Source organism: Canis lupus, chromosome 1, assembly GCF_003254725.2.
Source record: "Canis lupus dingo isolate Sandy chromosome 1, ASM325472v2, whole genome shotgun sequence".
In the NCBI taxonomy this organism is placed as follows: domain Eukaryota; kingdom Metazoa; phylum Chordata; class Mammalia; order Carnivora; family Canidae; genus Canis; species Canis lupus.
Window position 1 is genome coordinate 95,726,581 of NC_064243.1, and position 22,227 is coordinate 95,748,807.

General features: G+C 36.8%; 1 protein-coding gene across 3 annotated transcripts in view; it reads left to right on the forward strand.

Moving 5' to 3' along the window:
• The window catches only part of AUH (AU RNA binding methylglutaconyl-CoA hydratase), a 159,934-nt gene that overhangs the window by 19,817 nt on the left and 117,890 nt on the right, over nucleotides 1-22,227 (forward strand). For 2 of the 3 annotated variants that reach the window (XM_025423569.3, XM_025423567.3), the window contains exon 4: nucleotides 18,078-18,164. The exons of the other annotated variant lie outside the window; for it this stretch is intronic. In XM_025423569.3, the coding sequence (XP_025279354.1) occupies nucleotides 18,078-18,164 (87 nt within the window). The remainder of the gene's footprint in view (nucleotides 1-18,077; nucleotides 18,165-22,227) is intronic. 3 annotated transcript variants of the gene reach the window in all.

A 22,227-nucleotide genomic window follows, 5' to 3' on the forward strand; every position in this document is an offset into this window, starting at 1 on the left:
CTGAAGGATCACCTCACTCCCCTTCTTCAGCCACTCCTCAGAAATCAATTGCATGGTGGATGAATAATGCCCCCCCCCAAAGTTGTCCATGTCCTAATCTCCAGAACCTATAACTGTGACCTTACATGCCACAAGGGACGTCAGACATCTGAATAAGTTAGAGATCTGAGATTATCCTGGATCATTTCGTGGACCCAGCATAAAGACAAGGGTGTGTGTGTATAAGGGGGAAGAAGGAGGGCTGAAATCTAGGAGGCAGAGGGTGATGGGAAGGTCATAGTGGTGTGGGGAATGGCTGTGAGCCACGGCGTGTGGACATGAGCCACAGTGTGTGGACAGCCTCAGGGAGTTGGGAAAGGCACGGCACCTCACCCTCTTGGAGCCTCCAGTTTACACTTCTGACCTAGACCTGGAGGAAGACCCCACGTGGCCAGCAGGTACCAAGTGCATAAAGTCTCCCACCCCATCTCCCACCTTCCTCCCTCTCGTCGGCTCCACCTTCATCTCCTCAAGGCAGAGCTCATTCTCCTCTCAGACTGGGTTTCCTTAGCTTGGAGGGACCTCTGCACAAATGTCATCTCCTTGGAGAGCTGCTGCCTTGTCATTTTAGCCTTGCTCCCCCCACCCCCGCCACAGTTTGCTATTTTAGCTTCTTCTCGGCACTTTTCAGTTCCCAAATTTATTTTTTACTTGTGATTTTGTGATCAGTCTGCTTCTCCTGCAGATGTGCTGATTCCCGGGAATTAGGGCAGGGGCCCCTCATCAGAACAGTGCCTGGGATCACTGGGTGGCTCAGTGGTTGAACACCTCCCTTCCGCCCAGGGCGTGATCCTGGAGTCCTGGGATTGAGTCCCACATCAGGCTCCCTGCATGGAGCCTCCTTCTCCCACTGCCTATGTATCTGCCTCTCTCTCTGTGTCTCTCCTGAATAAATAAATAAAATCTTAAAAATGAAAACAAAACAGTGCCTGAAACTTTGAAGGTACTGAACCAGTAATCGTGGGACAAGGAATGGAAAGGTTTTGGCTGTTGAGGAAGTAACATGTGTTGAGCGTCTTGGTTAAGTGAAATAAGCTTGTACTTTGCCACAGTGCACGTGTGGTGGCTTGTGGGTAGAGGAGAGTGACTCGTTCAGGTTCTGTCCTCTCACTCTCTCTTGTTAAACGGACCCTTCTAAGCTGCAGACATGTCCAGAGGAGCAGAGCTGCCTCTTTTGGGGAGGGGAGAGAATGGGCCCCTCCAGAGGTGGGCAGCTCAGCCAGAGGTGGCTGGCCTGGGCTCTTGTCTCTCAGGGCCCCTCACCAGGCCTGCTTAGTGAGGTCATGCTGCCTTCAGCGGGATGGAGGGCGCTAGAGGCCAGAAAAGTTCCTCCATGTGGAAAGCCCCGTTACATGGCTACAGGAGGCCAGGGGTTGTAATTCAGCCTGTGACCTGGGTCAGGGTCCTTGGAGCTCCAGCACTTAGGAGCAAATCAAATGTTTGTCACTCTGCTCCTGGCAGTTGATATTTAGCAGCACAGCTTGCTTTTTGAAAGATTCCCTTGGGAACCAGAGTTAGTCTAGACTAAAGTTCAGCAGACTTTTTCAGTAAAAGGGCCAGATATTTTAGGCTTTCTGGACCTCTTACAGTCTCTATCATGTCTGTCTGTCTGTCTGTCTGTCTATCTATCTATCTATCTAGTTTTGTAAAAAGCTTTAGAAATAATGATCAATTTTAGCTTGGGGACCACTGGGCGCAGACTGGCCTGCAGGCTTACTCCTGGTCCAGACTTGATTTCTTTTTCCTTTTTGCTGGTCCAGGTCTGTTCCCTGGGACCTGGCCTTTCAACCTGCAGCTAGAGAAGCCAGGCTGAGTTCCGTTGAGCTCCACAGGAAGATGCTAGATGCCTGGCCCATGGAGACTATGTCTCTAAACATACAGTGAAAGTGCCCTTTTTTCGTATGCAGTTGATGAGTGATCCTGCAGAAAGCTCTACAACTTGCAGTTGTACAAATGCTATGTGTAGTGAGAGTGGCATTTGGGGCCACTGTCAGTTAGGATCATCTTCTGTTCCTGGAAGCCCCCTAATTAGAATTTCCATTTGAATAACTTAGGACTTTCAGGGCAAAATAAGATTTGAGAGATGGAGGTAGTCAGTATTTTCATATTCTCTAAAATAAAAGTAAAGGCCACATGATTAATAAATATCAATATAATGTATTCACTAAAACACTTATAAAAATATCATGTACTTTCAGTTGTTTTGTCTTTCTCACTATAAACTTTTGGTGATTTTCTTCTCTTTAATTGTATGAAATTATCTGTGGTTGGTTATATTTGTAACAGATATGACCACCCCTACGTGGTGTTTTTCTTAAAGTGTTGTTTGTTCTAGCAGGTGATCATGCTCCTGGAGGATCCGCCTGACCCTTTTGAAGCTTATTTTTAAAGCTTCTGATATCTTTACTGAGTGCCCAGAGTGTTCTGTACATTTTCTCAGTTCCTGCTGGTCATAAGGTGAACACCAGTAGTTGTTCACACCGCAGCTCCCTGTTGATGTTCTTTTGTTGATAACTGCCTATGAATGGGCAGTTCAGTTTAAAGCTTAAGGGAGCCCAGTACAGATAGGGGAGCTCTTTCTCTGAGTGATTCCTCCCCGGTTTCCTTTTCTACAGATTCCATCCACCCACCGTCCTTGAACTCTCATCCCCATCTATCAGCCAGACCACTCTACTGGCTCTGTTTAGGCCCCCCTGCCTTGCACCCCATCCTGTAAAGCACCCTTAGAAAGCTGGGCCAGTCAGTGGGCTCCCATTCAGTCTGTCACTACTGTTGATCAGCATCTGAAAGAAGTTTCAAATATTAGAAGGAAGAAGGGCTAATGCAGAGTCACTCCATTATAGTCAGAGCTCAAAGTTTTCATTTCCCTTTCGTGGGAAATGGTGTTTAAGAACCAGGATCTGGGTGCTAACCGTGCTCAGTATCCCTTGGTGTTTTTGTCTCTAGGTCCTTTTACCAGATAGAGCTAAGAGCTGCTTAGATAAATGAATTATATTCCATTACATATGTGTATATACTCCCATCAGTGTTTGTATTTATATAATGATATGTATTCTACCATTACAGCATCATGCAGAATAGTTTTACAGCCCTGAAAATCCTCTGTGCCCTACCTATCAGTGCTTCCCCCAACCCCCTGGCAACCACTGATCTTTTTTACTGTGTCCATAGTTTTACCTTTTTCAGAATGTTATACACTGTATAGCCTTTTCAGATTGGCTTCTTTCATTTAATAATATGCATTGAGGATTCCTTCATGTCTTTTCATAGCATGATAGCTTATTTCTTTTTATTGCTGAATAATATTCTACTTTATAGATGTACCACAGTTTATTCATTTACCTACTAAGACATCTTGGTAGCTTCCTAGTGTTGGCAGTTACGGATAAAGCTGCTGTAAATATAAATGGCTGTATACAGATTTTTAAGCAGACACAAGTTTTCAGCTCTTTTGGATAAATAAATACCAAGGATATCCGGCTTGTGTGTTAAGAGTATGTTTAGTTTTATAAGAACATGCTAAACTGTCTTCTAGAGAGGGTATCTCATTTTGCATTCCCACCAGCAATGAATAAGAGATTTTGTTGTTCTGTGTTTTTGTCAGCATTTGATGGTGTCAGTGTTTCAGATTTTGGCCATTCTAATAGGTATATGGTGGTGTTTCCTTGTTTTAATTTGCATTTCCACGATGACATGTGATGTAGAGCATCTTTCATATGTTCTTTTCCAGTCTGTATATCTTTGGTCAAGTGTCTGTTAAGGTCTTTGGTCCAGTTTTTGTTTTGTTTTTAAGTAAGCTCCACGCCCAGCATGGAGCCCAACATGGGGCTTAAACTCAAGACCCTGAGATCAAGACCTGAGCTGAGATCAGGAGTCAGATGCCTAACCAACTGAGCCACCCAGAGGTCCCATTTGGCCCAGTTTTTAATTGAATTGCCTTTTTATACTTGCTGAGTTTTAAGAGTTCTTTGTATATTTTAGTTAATAGTTCTTTATCAGATATGTCTTTTGCCAGTATTTTTTCCCGTTCTGTGGCTTGTCTTTTCATTGTCTTGACATTATTTACAGAACACAAGTTTTAATTAAGTACAGCTTATTCATCATGTCTTTCATGGATCATGACTTTGATGTTAGATATGTACTTGGATCTAGACTCAGTTGGGAAGAACTGACATCTTGACAATATGGAGTCTTCCTATTCATGCATATGGACTATCTCTCCAACTGTGTAGTTCTTTGATTTTGTTCATCAGTTTTGTAATGTTCTTTTATAGATATTTTATGAATTTTGTTAGATTTATACCTAAGTATTTCAGTTTTGGGGGTGCTAATATGATACTATGTTTTTCTTTTCTTTTTTTTTTTAAGATTTTATTTATTTATTCATGAGACAGAGAGAGAGAGAGGCAGAGACATAGAGAGAGAAGCAGGCCCTCTGCAGGAGCCCGATGTGGGACTCCAGGATCATGCCCAGAGCCAAAGGCAGATACATGCCCAACTGCTGAGCCACCCAGGCATCCTGTGTTTTTATTTTCAAATATTGAAAAGTGATTGACTTTTATATGTGAACTTGCATCTTCCAATCGCTTATTCCAGGAATTTTTTTTGTTGGCTCTTGGATTTTCTACATAGTAGACAATCATGTCATCTGTTAATAAAACTGCCACTTTTTTATTTTTTTATTTTCCTTCCCAGTCTATATTACTTTTTACTTTCTTTTCTTGCCTTATTGTATTAATAAAGATTTCTAGTATGGGGCCAAAAAGGTGTGGTGAGAGGGATATCATAATGGGAAAACTTGCCTTTTGCTTGATCATAATGGGAAAAGTTTTGAGTTTCTCACCGTTAGTTATATTAACTGTAGACATTTTATGGATATTCTTCATCAAGATGAGAAAATACCCATCTATTTCTAGCTTATCAAGAATGTATATCATGAATGGGTTTTGAATTTGGTTGTATGCTTTTTCCTGCATCTATTAATAGGGCCATGTGATATTTTTGCTTTTTGTAGCTGCTGATGTGGTAGATTACATTGATTGATGTTTGAATGCTGAACAGCCTTGCATACCTAGGATAAATCCCACTTAGTTGTGGTGTATAATTTACTTTGAAAAAGAAGATTAAAACTCATGTTCTCTTGCGATTACTGTGAGGGTTCATTGAACCTTTTTTCTGAATCTAAGAATCATTGTGGGTTCTTGTTTCATATTACTACCAATATTAATAATTTCATCATCTAGAAATGGTTTTATTATTACTTACCACTGATTCCCAGCTATACTGAGAATGACTATAGTAAGAAAATGGAAGAATGATGGAACTGCACAGAAAAATGATGGAGTAGTCTGATCATTGCTTTTTGATTGCATTGCCTCAAGAATTGCATCATCTTTTAAAAATATAAATGAAATCTGGAGGCACCATCTTTCTAGTCTTTCTTAAAGCTTTTATTGAACACATTTAAGTGTTTAGAATTTTTAATTTTCTACCTGTAATGGGCAGGAGTAGAAAGTTGACAGAGGAAGATATTTCTTTTATTTATTTATTTTTGAGGAAGATATTTCATAGTTATAAGATGAATAAAATAATCATCAAAAGAGACCGTCACTTCTAAACATGAAGGTGCAGTTGAACATATACGTGAAATTGTAGACTATGAGTTATCAGATGACAATATCCTAGATGAAATTTCTCAAAATCAAGAACCAATGACTGAACAGTTTATTTCTGTGATTTATATAAAGGAAATGTAGAATTTGCATTCAGTTTGTCACTTGGTAGGACAGACTTCCTTATGCAATAGTTTGTGACAAGTACTTGGATATCCTATTTTGCTAAAAGAATGGGTGTCAGTATTCTTGTATTTCACGTAATGTTTGTGCATGATCTTTTACTTGATACAGCTTGTAAGGGGAAAGTGTTGAAGACTAGTGTGTGTACAGAGGTGATAGGAAGGGAATAGATGGTGTGGAAATGAAAACAAATCATTGACTTTGTCATTTTAAGATTTATACATCTAAAAGTGAAAGTATTTTACAATCAAGTACAAAGAATATGGCTGTCGTAACAAAATTGTGAGCTGTCAAAATTTTCAAAAGCCCTGCATTTCTACAATGCAAGTTCAAAAAGAACTCCAAATAATGATCATCTACTAGAGATATATTTGAAATCTGGTGTCAGTTTTTATAAAACTATGTATATGTTCCAGGTCCATAAGTGTCAGTTGAATGACAGTTTTGTTAAGTGATGTACCCCTTCTCATGTGTGTGTATTTGAGTGTATATCCATACATATGTATGTATTTGTAGCGTGTGTGTGTATCCACATATATGCAGATGTAAGAAAATGTAAAAATATGGGTTTGGTATATTTATGTTTGGACTAAAATGTCAAATTTTCTTTTTCATTTTTCTTCTATTTTTCTGAAAATTATTTATAAAATGACCTAAATATTAAATAAAATACAAAGGGTTTATTGGCCCTAGCTGATAAAGGGTGTTGGTAATTTCTCTTGTTCTGCTGAGGGTTAAGGTAATGTACCTGAGTGGATCATTGCCCTCAGCAGTCGACATTTATGCGTTCCTTTCAAGAAACACATGGAATATTCATGAAAATTAACCATCTGCTTGGTTGTAAAACCTCTACAGATTTTAAGGGCTGTGTTCTGTGACTGCAAGCAGTTAAGATAGAAGTCATTTACAAAAAGGTAATTAGGAGAAGTCTCCATACATTGGGAAATTTAAAATAACTTCTAAATAACTTAGAGCTCATCCAAGAAATCTTAATGTAAATTAGAGCATGTTCAGAATTACATTCTAACAAAATACTTTAAATATTGTGTAATATCTTAAGGAAAGAGTAAAGGCTTGATATGAATAAACTGAGAATCCAGCTTAAGAAATGACACAGATAGCTACAGGCTAAATTTAAATAGGCCAGAAGGAAGGAAACGAAGGTGAGCATATGCTTATGATGCAGAAAACACATAGTAAGTAGGGAGGATAATAAAGCCCAAAGCTGGTTCTCTGAAAATTCAAATGGTCACACTTCTGGTAAAATTAAATCAAGGGTGGAAAAACAGACTAACAATGCTCAGATTGAAAAAAGAGGCCATAGATATCAATTCCACAGACATTAAACTGGTTAGATAATGTTTGTCAATAATACCAATAAATTTGAAATTTTTAGGTGAAATAGCTAAATTGTTGCAAAATAAAAGTTAACAAAAACTGACCTAAGACATAGAAAATTGACTAATCCCAGAACAGTGAAAACACCTGGCCAGATGATGGCAGAAAGATGTTCTACACAGATGAATGGAACAGATCATTCCAATCTCATATACGTTCTTTGAGAAAATGACAAAAGAAGGACCTTTGGCCACACACCTGTTGTGAGGCTAGGCTAACCTCAGTACCAGTACCACACTGGAGCAGTACAGGAAAGGAAAAGTAGACTGGTCTCCTGGTCTAGATGGACACCTGCCCGGGACACTGGGAGCATCTGCTCCATCTGGCACCGCAGACTGAGCTGCCTGGAAATCCTTAGTTATCTTGAGCTGCTGTTTGGGTTGAGTGGGGGTGATAAAAACCCTTCTGAGGGTAGGAGCAAGAAAGACCCAGGTGGTTTGGATTGACAGCAGATGTACGGACACTGGCACAATTCGGAAGTGTTGACACAATCATATGAGCTCTACAGATCCTGAGGCATTTCTTCTTTTACTGTGGAGCAAAAGGCAATTTAAAGCTACCATTTCTTATTCATTAGATGGGCAGAACTTAGCGGTGCCAGTCCCACGGGATGAAGTGGAGCAGTGCACTGCTGCTGGCAAGGTGTGGAGTAGAAGTACTTTGGAAAACAGTTTGGTAGTCACTTGTAAAGACTGCTGTCTCCATGCATATGATCCGGCCACTACAGTCCAAGGAAGATGACTTAACACAGTGATTCGCCAGACTGCGGTAGGGATATTTCTAGGCATTCAGGAGGAACAGCTAGTTTTTGAAGCATCTTGTTGATACACGGTTTACATACGTAGATGTTCTTTCATGAGACTTCTCAGGCCGGTCTGTGGGTTATAGTTACTCTTTGCCATCTTCCCTGTCATAGCTGTCCTTGCATTTCACATATCAGTCCAGATCTTACGTGCTTCCTTGCACCAGGGAGGAAAACAAAAGCTTCTGAATTGCCAACAAGAGGATTTTTGAAAATAACGAATGTTGAGAATTATAACTGGGATCCTGTTCTTATTCTGGCAGTTTCCAATTCTTTGCTTAATAAAGCTCATATGGAATTATTAAATGCTTCTTGGTTGTTGTATGATTTTTGAAGAGTTGGCTCCAAAGGTACTGAAAAAATTGGGTGATGTTGCTGAAGTAGAACTCCTTTATGAGAGAAAATTTTCTCCATGTTACTAAACTTGATAATGAACCCTGCCTCATTCTAGCAAAAATGCTTTGCATACGTAGATGTATGGAAGGAGGGGAGATAGTTCCAGGGATCTCATTGAGATACATTTCCAATACAAGTTTGCTTTTAATATCTGATAGTTATCAGATGTGCATTCCATTTATGCTTTAATCAGTTGTGCGATAGTTAATACTTGTAATGAAGTCAGTCCAGAGGAGAAGTTTTAAAGTTAGTGTTTTACCATAGTTACAGGAAATTTAATAAAAATTAATTCAATCCATATACATATTTCATTGCAAAGGCTTGTGATAGAGGAATCAAAAGGTTTTTTTATGCATAAATAGTGATTACATCAGAAAAAATAGTTCTAGGAAAGTGGTGTAGAAATAGTTCATACAGAAAAGGAATGCTGTAATGTTTTTTACTTTTTTTTTTAAATTTTTATTTATTTATGATAGTCACACAGAGAGAGAGAGAGAGAGGGGGGGGGGGCAGAGACATAGGCAGAGGGAGAAGCAGGCTCCATGCACCGGGAGACGTGGGATTCGATCCTGCGTCTCCAGGATTGCGCCCTGGGCCAAAGGCAGGCGCTAAACCGCTGCGCCACCCAGGGATCCCGTTTTTTACTGTTAAGCAAGGATTTGTTTGTATGTTTTAGAGGCGGATGATTTTGTGAACCAGATCACCGTGGGATGTTAGGTTGAACTGGATATACTGACAGTGATTATGAATGCACTGCAGTCTTTGTCGCTGCTTAAACCTAAGTAATGAACATTTTTAGATGTCATATGAAAATTTTCAAGACAGCCTACTTTTCAGAATTCTTTTTAGCAGCATGGGGAACAAAGCAATTGGAGATCATTGAGAAAGCAGTGGCTCTCAAGGGGGATGACCACACTCATTGGGTAGCAGCATATTGGAATTGGGCAGGAGTTCTTTGGTTGGCACAGCAATTGAAGGGCTTTACTGATTTGATTATTAGGGGCCAGGGAAGCTAGGCATCCTGCAATATGTGACAAAGAATATTGCTGTTTCTCATAACTTATCTAAAGTCCTGCTGGACTAGTCCACTGCAAATATCAATGAATGAGTAGAGTTTTAACACATAGTAATCTTAAAGCATATTTAAAAGAAGGAACTTATATAAAACAATAAGCCCAAGAATTTTAGGAGAGGACCACTTTAGTGGGCAGTATTTAAGTGAAATAGATAGTTCACTTAATATAATATAATAACTCCATGCATCATCTATTTGGTATATTACACATCTAACTATGTATTTAGATGGAAAGAGTTTGCAGTAGAGAAGGACTGCAAAGGCAAATGTAAGTGATGAAAAATATGTAACTTAGAACCAAATAATAAATTTTCAGTAACATGAAAAGCAGATCTTACTGAATTTCATTCTACTTTCTCAGTGACCTCAGTATGATTGCACTATTCAGTACTGTAATGTGGTCCACACCCTTACCAACCCCCCTGCACTTTAGGTCGACACTTGCCTGTTCTTTTTTTCACCCAAAACACCACTTCCGTTGTTGGTTATTACATTAATTTTTTTTAAATTGTCTTTTTGTCTCCCTTGCTTAAAAGACACAATTTAAGAGGAGAGGGTGAGAGACAGAAAGAGCAGCCCTTCGGAGGAGTTTGACTTTCACAAAGGGGAGAGAAATTTGTGATAGCTGGAGGGGGTAGAGCAGTATGGAGTCAGGAAGTTTCTTTTTTTTCTTTTTTTCTTTTTTTCCTTTTTTTTGGAGTCAGGAAGTTTCTTAAAACATTTTTAATTAAATTATACGTGTCAAAAATTGTACAGTTCTTAAGTGTGTAATACATTTCTATGAAAAGAACTAACTTGTGCCATTACCACCCAATTTAAGAAATGAACAATGCCATTACCAACACATGCCTCTTTCTATCATTAACCTCCCTTCACCCAAAGCTATTGGAGATTGTTCTGATTTTTATCACCAATTATTAATTTTGCTTGTTTTCAAACTTTATGTAACTGGTATTATCTAGCATGTGCTCTTTTAAGGTTAACTTCTACTTAACCATGTCTGTGGGATTTGGCTTATCCTGTTCCTCTAGGAGTAGTATAATCATGTGTTGTGGGACTGTTTTACAATTTATCCATTCTACTGTCCGGGGATGTTCGGGGTCTTGCCAGGTTTTAGCTGTTGTGGATGATACTTTGGTGAATATGCTTTTATTCTACGTATCATTTATTTCAGATATGGACATATACACTTGGGGTGGAATTACTTCCAAAAGTGATTCTAACTCCCAATAGCATTAAATCAAAGTACCCATTTCTCTGTACTGTCACCAACACTTTAGCTGTGTATTGTTTATAAAGCTGTGTTTTTAATTTGTGTTTGCTTGATAATTAATCATGTTGTGTTCCTTTTCATCTGTTAGTCAGCTGGGTGTCCTCTTTCTGGAAGTTTCTGATCTTTAGCCTGCTTTTTGTATGTGGGTTATTTAGCTTTTACTTTCTGCCATTAAAGTGCTTTATACGTGCAGGACTTCCATTTCAGGCATTCTTCTCCCACTCTTTCATGTGCATATTCGTTCTCTTAGTGATGTCTTTTGATGAAAAGAAGTTTTTAATTTTAACAAAGTCCAGTGTTTTCCTAAGTCTTTGGAGAAGTCTTTAAAAAATATTGTGTATATCAAAGTCTTGAAGATATTTTTGGTTTTCATTTAGAAGTTTGATTGTTTTACTTTTCACATTTAGGTTATAATTTATCACGAGTTGATATTGTGTGTGTGTGTGTGTGTGTGTGTGTGTGTATGGTGTGAAGAGCTAAGAATTGTTTTTCTTCTCACGTGTGCATTCAGTGGTTCCAGCCCCATTTATCATAATGTACATCTGGTCTTAGCTCCCGCAGTGCCATCATTGTCATAAATCAAGTGGGTCTTTTTTGGAGTTGCTATTTTGTTCCATTTGGTGTTTTTCTCTATCTTTGAGGCTTTGTTACATTTTCTTAAGTATATTAGCTTTATAATAACGTCTTCCTATTTTAGTATAAATTCTCCAATTCTTTCTTCTGCAAGAGTATCTTCTGCAAGAGGTATTGAAATGCCCTTCTTTTTCAGCTTATCATTTTCCAAAAGCATTGGGATTTTGATTGGAACCACATTGTTAATTTGGAGAGAATTTACACCTTTCAGTATGATGTCTTCTAACACATGAGCATGATGTAGTCTCCTCCATTTATTTAGTTCTTTAATTTATCTAAGATTTTTGTAGGTTTTTGTGTCAAGATCTTACTCATCTTTTGTTAGAGTTATTCCTTGGCTCCTTGATTTTTGAATGTTATTGGAAATGGTGTCTTTTTAAAATTTCACAAATTTCTTTTGCTAGTATATATAAAAATACTTGATTTTTGTTTATTAAACTTGTATTCAGCAACCTTACTTAAATTCACTTGTTTTCATGATTTCTAAATTCTTTTGGGTGTTCCTCATGTATAATTTAGTCATTTGCTAATAATGACAGTTTTATTTTTCCCTTCTGATCCATGTAATTTAATTTTTTTTTTCTTATTACACTGACTAGTATATCTTTTACTGTCTTTAAAAATGATAAAGGACACCCTTATCTCATTCTTGATCTCTGGAAGGAAGCTTACAGTAATTGACCTGTAAAGATGATGTTAAAGATATTTATGATTTCTCTTAATCAGACTTAAAAAGATTCTGTTTTCCTAGTTTGGTATGAACTTTTAATTAAGAATGACTGTTGATTAGATATGGCACCAAAAGCACATGTGATTCACAGATTGATAAATTGAACTTCACTGAAATTAAAATTTCAAAAAGACATGAAGAAAATGAAAAGATGAGCCACAGATGGGGAGAAAATATTTACAAATCATATTTCTGAGAAAAGACTTGTATCCAAGATATTACTCTTAAAATCAATAAGAAGACATATTGTCCAGTAAAAAAAAAAAAAAATTGAGCAAAAGATTTGAAATGACATTTCACCGAAGACCTGTATGAATGGCTAATCAGCACATGAAAAGATACTTAACCTCATTAGTCATTAGGGAAATGAACATATAAAACCATAATAGATACCATCTCACACCCACTAAAATGGTATTTAAAAAATGGCAGACTAGTGTTGGTGGTGCAAGGGTGACAGGGACCTGTAGGCATTGCTGATAGGATGGTGGCAAAACAGCAAGGGTAGGGTTTTTTTTTGTCGTTAAATAGAAATTTACGATATGACCCAGCAATTCTGCTCCTGTATGTTTACCCAGGACAAATAAAAACATTGTCTACACAAAAACCTGTGTGTGTATGTTCATAGTAATACTTTTCATAATAGCCAGAAAGTGGAAACAATCCAGATATATTCATCAGTGGATGAATGGATAAACAAAATGTGTCTCTGTCCCTCTGGTGGGATACTATTTGGTAATAAAAACAAAAAAGTACTGATTCATTCTTATAACACGTGTAAACCTGAAAAACACTATACTTGCTATGTGGAAGAAGGACACAGAAGATGGTCGGTTGCATGTGTTTATTTGTATGAAATGTCCAGAGAAGGCATCATTTTAGGGAAATGGAGGGTTGGAGGTGGGAACATGGAGTGCCTCCAGGTGAGTGTGAGGGATCTTTTTATGAAAGTGGAAGTGTTCTAAAATTGTATGGTGATGATGGTTGTGCAACTCTGCAAATTTACTTAAAGTTACTGAATTGTATACTTGAAATGACTGAATTTTACATTATGTAAATTCTACCTCAAGATGTTAAAGTATGAGATGAATTTTAACTACTTTTGCTATGCCTACTGAAAATTTTATGATTTTCACCTTTATGCTATTAATTTTATAAATTAAAACACTTAATATTAAACTAGTCTTTTTTTTTTTTAAGATTTTATTTATTTATTCATGAGAGAGAGAGAGAGAGAGAGAGGCAGAGACACAGGCAGAGGGAGAAGCAGGCTCTATGCAGGGAGCCTGATGTAGGACTCGATCCCAGGACTCCAGGATCATCCCTGAGCCAAAGGCAGGTGCTAAACCGCTGAGCCACCCAGGGATCCCCAATATTAAACTAGTCTTGAATCTTAGACCAAATGTAATTTTGTCTTCGTATATTGTATTTTATTTATGTTACCATTAGGTATGAATTACTAATACTTTGTTGAGGTTATTTGGAGACAGTGTTTATGAGAAACATTAGACTGTCATGTTTTTTCTTAAAGTGTTCTTAATCAGTTTTTCGTTTTGCAGTTCTCCATGTAAGATTCATGTTGTTTTTTTAAGATTTTATTTTATTTTTTAAGTAATCTCTTTACCCAACGTGGAGCTTGAACTAACAGCCCCAAGATCAAGAGTTGCCTGCCCTATGCCTGAGCCAGGCAGGGACCCCCAATTTTTTTCATTATATGTTTGGAAGAATTTGCTGTTGAAGCCATATCGGCATCAGTTTCCTGTGTAGACAAGTTTTAAATTAATTTATTCAATTTCTTTCATGTGTATTTGTGTTTTCAGATTTTCCCTTTGTCAGTTTTAAGAAGTTATGTTTTTCTCGAAATGTGTCCATTTCATGTCCTTTTCAAATGTATAGGGCCAAGGTTATTAGTAATATTTTCTTCTTGTTTTAATGTATTTAAAATCCGTAGTAGTATCCTCCTTTCAATGTTGCTATTGGGATTTGTGCCACCTTTGATTTTTTTTCCATGATTAGTCTTGCTAAAAGGCCTATCATTTGTTTTAGTATTTTTTCAAAAGAGCAGCTTCTTTGATGTTTTTCTTCTGTGTATTTGTTTTCTTTTTTTAAAAAAAGTTTTGCTCCAGTTTTTATTATTTCTTCCACTTTGGGGGTTAATCTTTATCTATTGTCCATTTCTTGGTATGAATATTTATTAAAGATATTTACTTGCTTGCTTTGTTGGTTACTGTGGGAGATTTGTTTAAATCCACTGTGGTTGTAGATTTGTCAGTTTTTATTTTGGTTCATTAGTTTTTGTTTTATATATTTTGGGGCTGTCTTATTTTATATATTCCAGTTTAAGAAATCTGAAGACTTTTAGTGGATCATCATACTTATTGTAAAATGACCCTCTAGTTTGAGAGATTATCATTTGCTTGAGATCTCCTTTGTCAGCTGTGGGGATGACTTCACAAGTTTCTTTTTGGTTAGTGTTTGCATGGTTTTTACCTTTTTACTGTTTAGTCTGTGCCCTTATCTTTTCAGGTATATCTCTCATGAGCAGTATAAAATAAGATTTTTAACTCTACTCTTAAAATCTCCTCTTGAAGAATTCTGTGTGGTGTCTCTTTTGGTGGTGTGGGCCTTTTGGTGATGAACCATGCGTGTGTATATGTGTAAAATGTCTTCATTTCCCCATCATTTTTGAAGGATTCTAGATGGGTAGTTACTGTCTTTCCCCACTTTGGAGATGTCACTCACTTTCTGTTGAGAAGTCAGCTGCTAGTCTTATTCTTTTTGGCAGCTTCTTTATTTTTTTGTTGGAGGCGGGGGTCCTTTCTTTTTAGCAGTTGGTCTTGGTATGGTTTTCTTTGTGTTTACCCTATTTTATATTTAATCTTCAAGGTCCTGAACGAAAGCCTGTGGCATTCCTCTTTGGCAAGCTCTGAGCTCCAATTTTTTCCCCATTTCTGTGAGATTGTTCAGAAGCTAATGTTTGCCTTGAAGTTCTCATACATTCTCATTGTCTTTGTTGTTCTCCATTGCCCTCAAAATAGCTGTTTTGTTTTTTATCTAGAGTTTCATGAAAGAATTGGTTTGATAATAAGCTATTCTATTAAAGCTGGCAGACAAAAGGACCAACATCATTTTCTTTTTTTAAAGATGAGCAGTATTACAGTGTTCCTGTAGCTGATGAGAATGGTTCTCAAAAGAGGGATACTGTTGATGATGCCAACCAGAAAAGGATAATTGCTAGAGTGATGGCACTAAAGAAAGAAGGGGTGGGATTTAGTGCACAAGTTGAGCTAGTTCATCTGTAGTAGCAGAAGGGAGGGCAGAGTGTAAGAGTTCCATCCTGCTAGATAGGTAGGTTTGGTGGTGGGTGTTGGTGAAATTTTTCTTCTGAATGCATCTGTTTTCTTAGTAAGTTGGTGTCAGGTTTGAGTAGGAGGCTTGAGGTCTGAGGAGAGGGAGGAGTTAGGAAATGGTCTGTAGATGAGTACCAGGGTGAACGCGATAGGATTGCCTGGCAGCACAGAGGCTTGCTCACCTGAGGTGAATCATCATGGACTTGGGTTTAAAAAGGAAAACACGCCAGACTGCAAATAAAACTGTGATATTATCAAATAAGGAATTTATAATCTGGAGGGATAGAAGCAACTCTGTACTTTTGGGTTCTGAATGTTGGAGAATTGCAGGGTATGTTTCTAAAGGAAAAACAAAAAGGGTATTAACATTTTTAAAAAGCAGTCTTAAGGTCACAAATGTTTAACATCCCGTGGAAAAAGGTAATTTTTTCTAAACTAATCCATGAATCCCATGGAAGTCTCTCATGGTTGTGTGGGTTAGGGCTGCACTTAGACCCAGCCACCTCTTCTGGCACTGGTGTGTGAATGGGCTGTGCTTGTTCAGAGCAAACCCCCACTATTAGCTCCCCCGCATGGCTTCCAACAGCTAGTCTCTTTAACCTGGGTGTGGATGTCAGTGAAAGCTCCTTTTGGAGCACTAGTTACTAGTTGACATGTTACAGGGCACCCTCGTGCTGTAATCCACACTAGGTTGGAGGATGTGATGCAGGTTCCTGGGTCTCCTTCAGGACCACCACACACACCTGTGTGTCCCTTATGCTTGCTTTGGCTCTTCTTTTCATCTATCCACCCTCCCCCCCATATGGCACTGCATGTAGCTACTTTTATTAGCCAATATGTATTAGCCAACATGCACTAAGCAACACTTTATATTTTCAAATGATATTCTCAGGGTTAAGTCGACAGTGAGTTGGACAGTTTTTTTTTTTTAAACAAATGGCTTAGAATTTTTTTGGTCCTACAAATATTTTTCATGGAAAAAATTAATTATGAAGACATATGTTTAAAGACTGATATATTGATTACCCATCACCTAACTCAAGCAATACAGTGTTACAAATAAGATTGAAGTTCTTTGTGACCATTGCCAATCACATCTGAATCCCATTCCACAGAGGTCACTACTAATTGAATTTGATATTTATCATTTCCATGTGTATTTTATACCTCTAAAAAGCTTTTTTTTTTTAAAAAAGTATTTATTTAGTATCCTGTACACCCAGTGTGGGGCTTGAACTCACAATCCTGAACTCAAAAGTCATGTGCTCTGCTGACTGAGCCAGCCAGCTGCCCCCCAAATAGCATTCTTTTTTAAAAAAGTTATGTAAAGGGTTATTATCCTGTGTATGTTTCTGTAAATATAATAATATGTTGTTATTAAATTTATAAATATGTATTAATATGTTATATATTAATATATAATAAATGTACATAATTATATGTTCTTCAACACTTAAATTTATCTATCTTTATGTTTTAGTTCCTTCATTTTCATGCTGAACATGTACTCTTCTGTTGTATAAATATATCTTAGTGCTATTAAAAATGCTTCTTATAGATATTTAGGTTATTTCTAATCTTTTTGCTATTTTATATATGCTGTATTGAATGCTACTGTACATATTTCCTTGGGCATATGTTTGAGATTGTCTAAGGTATATTTAGCTAAGAACTGATGGATTGTAGGGTATGTGCTCTGTCAGTTGTAGTTCTCATTCCTGTAGGAAGTATATAGGCTCAGAATGTTCCAGCCTTGGCTGGCACTTGATATTATGTCTAGTCTTGATTACTTTATAATGGACTAAGAAGAGAGCAAGGAGCTGAGTGTGTACCTTCTTTGCTGTAATTTTGCTTTGTTTGTATTTGTTCATTTAAATGGGAGCCTTCCTTTTCTCATATAATTTTATTAAAAAGAATGCCTTTGTTGAGCCACAGAGTGATTCCTTAAGAATTTCTTATTTTTCTCTGTTCCAAGTTTGATTCTGTGATAAACTCATAATAATGAAACTGTCTGTTTGTTCATATGTGAAAGCCAGTGATTTTTGAAACATGATCTGCAGCCACCATGGCGCAGGCATCCATGGAATCAAACTGATGTTTGGTGATTTGCCCTTTTTACTGGGTTGACGTTTGCACTGATAGTGTGAAAGCAGTGGTGGGTAAAACTGCCAGCATCCCTGTAAGAGCCAAGAAAGTGGCATCAATCTGTAGTCATTTATGTTAATATGAATGGGTTTATTTGTATTACTAAATTAATAAATATTTTAAAAATTTGATAGTTTTAGTTTTTAATAGAGCACCTATTGCTAGATAGAATCTAAAATAAGTCTCTTCTAAGAGTGTAAGGGGGCCCTGAGGCAACAAAGTTTGAGAACCACTGCTTTAGGCACATGGTAGGTGTATGAACAGACATTTTATTTTTCCTTCTGCTGGTCTTTGAGAAGAAAAACCTAAGTAGTATAATTCCTCTAATGGATATATTTAGTTGATATTCAAGTTACATATGAATCTTAAGTAAATTTTCAATTCATTGCCTTAAGATCTTGTTTATAACTAGATTATATTTGTAAATAAAATACTTTGCAGGTGCTGACCTTAAGGAGAGAGTCAAAATGAATCCCAGTGAAGTTGGTCCTTTTGTCTCCAAAATAAGAGCAGTGATTGATGAAATTGGTAAGCTCAATTACACTCCTTCTAGCATGCTGAAGATGACCTTGAATGTCAGATTTGGAAAGTTGTACACTGTCCTTATATATAAGCTTTGGCTAAAATAGTTATGTAATTAGATAATCATGATCTGTAAATGGTTGCTGTGGAGATGCATGTAATACATTTAATTTGAAAAGTTGTGAAAAATATTTTATAATTAAAGATACCTCCTATATATGATGACATGGTATATGAAGGTAGTTATTAGCAAACAAAGAGAAATGTCGCCCAGATAATTGCATACACACGTATTTATAGATTCAGAGTTGTTTTGTTTGTATAAATAGGATCATACTATTTCCTTAGAATTATAGACTTCTGGGTAATCTTTATGTCTTAGTATATATCAACTTATTTTATTATTGATACTTTTTAGTATATTGCGGTATAGTAACCCATAGCATGGTCTTCTCCAAAATTTTAAATTACTTCATTAATGTTTATGGACTTTTTCCCATTTTTGTTCTTTATAATAAAGCAGTGAGTATCTTTGTATCAGGTCTTTCAGAGCATTAATATGTGTACTTTTAGGATAGATTCCTGAACATGGAACTGCAGTTCTCAGCATCATGTATTCATTTTACATTTTAATAATTTTTACCAGATTATATTCCAAGAAGCTTGTAATAATTTACATTCCCATCAGTTATGCACCAGTACTGGTTTCCTCATATTTTTGCCAACACTTAGTGTTGCTTTTCAAATTTGCCAAGGTTAACAAAGAAGACCTCTTAGCATTTTATCTTATTTTAATTAATTAATTTATTTTTTGACATCTTTGCATTTTAATGTGCTTTTCCCCAGATGCTTGTGTGATATTTTACCTTTTCACATTAGACTTGCGTTTCCTCTTCTGCAGATTGCATTTTCACATCCTTCCTCCTCTTTTCGGTAACAACTGCTTATTTATGTAAGGGCCACTTAGTAGTGGTCCTTTGTTGTTAAATGTACTACAGATACTGTCTCCTAATGTGCCCCCTTCATTCAATTCCAATATTTAAATTGAAAATGTTGAGTATCTGGAGGGTATGAAGTTCTCTTATTTTTTTTTGTTTCTCCTTGAAGATTTTCTTTGGTAATTCCCACATATCAGTTCTTCCAAATTAACTTGGAATTACTGGTTTTTAAAGCAAGGAGGAAATGTATTATCACAGGACTGTGATTGGAATTCCTCTAAATCTTATTTAGAAAGAATTGACATTTTTGTGATACTGAACCTTTCCATCTATGATGTGTATGGGTTTCATCCGGGGGAGGTGGGGTGGGGTCATCCAATATTTTAATATCCTTCAAGAAAGTTTTCTTCATATTTGCCTTGCTTGGTCTTCCATCTTTTTTCTGGCTCAGATTTATTCTTGCTATTTTGTAGCATTTATTCCTTCGAATGGGATCTTTTTCTTCTGTTTCTGTTGAAGTCTGGTTATTATAGTTCTGTAGGAAAGTTATTATGTTTTAAGTGCTTGTTTTGTATCACATCGACTTGATAATTACTTTTATTACCTGTTGTTATTTCTCAGTTAATTTTCTTGTGTTTTCCAGATAAAAGTTCATTATATATAAATGATGCTATTTTTATTTTTGCTTTTCCCAGTGTTTTAATCTTACCTATTTTTCATGCAGTTTTACATTGGCTAAGCCTCTTGGTACGCTATTCAGTTTTTGGAGAGTGTTCATCCCTGTCTTCCTTATCTTTATTTGACTTGGATGAATGCTTTTAATATTTTGCCAGTAATTAGCAAGTTCAGGGAGTTTTCTTCTATTTCACCTTGTTAGGAATTTGTTACTGTTTTTTAATCAGGGATGCATGTTAAAGTTTGTCAAATTCTTTTTTGATGTATGTCAGTATTTATACAATTGACCCTTCAACAGTATGGGGGTTAGGACTGCTGATCCCTACACACTTGAAAATCTGTGTATTACTTTTGATTCTCCCCAAAACTTAATAACTGCAGTAGCCCACTGTTGACCAGAAGCCTTACTGATAACAGAAGCGGTTGATTAACACATATCTTGTATGTGATATGTGTTATATAGTATATTTTTACAATAAAGTAGTAATACTTCTAATATTAATAAAATAATATCCTTAGAATAAAGTAAGCTAGAGAAAATAAAATGTTATTAAGGATATCATAAGGAAGAGAAAATACATTTCAAGTACTGCCCTGCATTTACTAAGAAAATTTGCATATCCATGGACCTGCACAATTCAAACCTGTGTTGTTCAAGCATCAACTGTAATTGGTATATATTAGAATTTGTCTCATTTATCTCATTTAGCCTTTAGTATAATAAATTGTATTAATAGAGTTATTAATGTTGTACTGGCTTTGTGTTACTAGAATAAACCCTACCTGGTCATTGTGGTTACTGGTTATTGTGGTTTTTAATATAAACTACTGGATTCGATTTTTGTATGTTTTGCTATAATCATAAATGAGATTATTCTTCTAGTTCTTTTTTTGTGTTTACTGTTTTCTATGGTCTTAGTTTTTTTTTTTTTTTTTTAAAGATTTTATTTATTCCTGAGAGATATACAGAGAGGTAGAGATATAGGCAGAGGGAGAAGCAGGCTCCCTGTGGGGAGACTGATGTGGGACTTGGTCCCAGGACCCCAGGATCATGCCCTGAGCCTAAGGCAGACAGACACTCAACTGAGCTACCCAGGCACCCCCGTTTTCTGTTTTGGCATCAGGATTGTAAGCTTCATAGAATGAGGTGAAAAGCTTTCTATCTTTTTCTCTGTTATACAGGGAAATCATCTGTTATTTCAAAGTTTAGTAGAATTTGACCATGTGGAATCTTTGGAGCCTCGTGTGGTTTTGTTATTGTTTTTTTGTTTGTTTGTTTTTTAGAGCTAAGTTTTAGAATATATTTGTTTTGATTCCGGGAATGGTCATTGTCACCTTTCTATCTTTTTAAAATCCTGTGCTGCTGTTCTCAGTGGCTCTCCTTTGCTTCTGTCTTCAGCTTCGGCCTCATGGTCAGATCAGATGTCTCCTGAGGCAGAGCATGGATTTGGTTTCCATATTGGTCAGAGAGCACAATCTTGGAAGTAGATGTTGATGTTGTCTTTGACTTTTTTTTTTTTTTTTAAGATTTTATTTATTTATTCATGAGAGACACAGGGAGAGAGAGGCAGAGACACAGGCAAGGGAGAAGCAGGCTCCATGCAGGGAGCCTGATGTGGGACTCGATCGGGGGTCTCCAGGATCATGCCTTGGGCTGAAGGCGGCACTAAACCGCTGAGCCACTGGGGCTGCCCTATCTTTAACTTTATATGAATGGGAGGAGGAGTGGCTGAGACTGGTCTAGTTGTAAACATCACCTTGGTGTTTCTTCCAAGCCTCTTTTCATTTTATTGATTTTGAAAGTAGAATTTTTCTGAGACTTAAAAAAAACAACAACAACCTGTTTCTATTTTTGCAGTGGCATTTTCTTTTCAGTGATTCTAGCTGTAGCATTTCTGTTCTGGATTTTAATCCAGTCTACTCTTTTCTATACATGAGTTCCCCAATATTTGTTAATGATACCTTTTATTACATTACAGTGAACATAAAATTTTGAAGTTGTCTTTTGTGGTGACTTACAGAGATTTTGAAAGGCAGATAGAAATTAAGTATCTTGATCTGATCTACTCATTTAATATATTAAACCAGGGCAGGCAAACTTTTTCTTAAGGGGACAGATAATATCTTACGCTTCGTATGATCTCTTTTGTAGCTACTCAACTTTTTATTATTTTTAAGACTAATTTTCTAGAGCACTTAAAGGTTCACATCAAAACTGAGGGGAAAGTACAGAGATTTATACTCCCTGTCACCACATAAGCATGGTCTCTCCTGTTATCAACATCCCTCACTAGAATGGGACATTTATTACAGCTGATGAGCCTCCATTGACAAATCACAACCATCCAAAGTTCATAGTTTACAATGGGGTTCACTCTTGGTGATGTACATTCTGGGGATTTTGATAAATATATAATGACATGCATCCATCATTACAGTAATATACAGACTCTTTT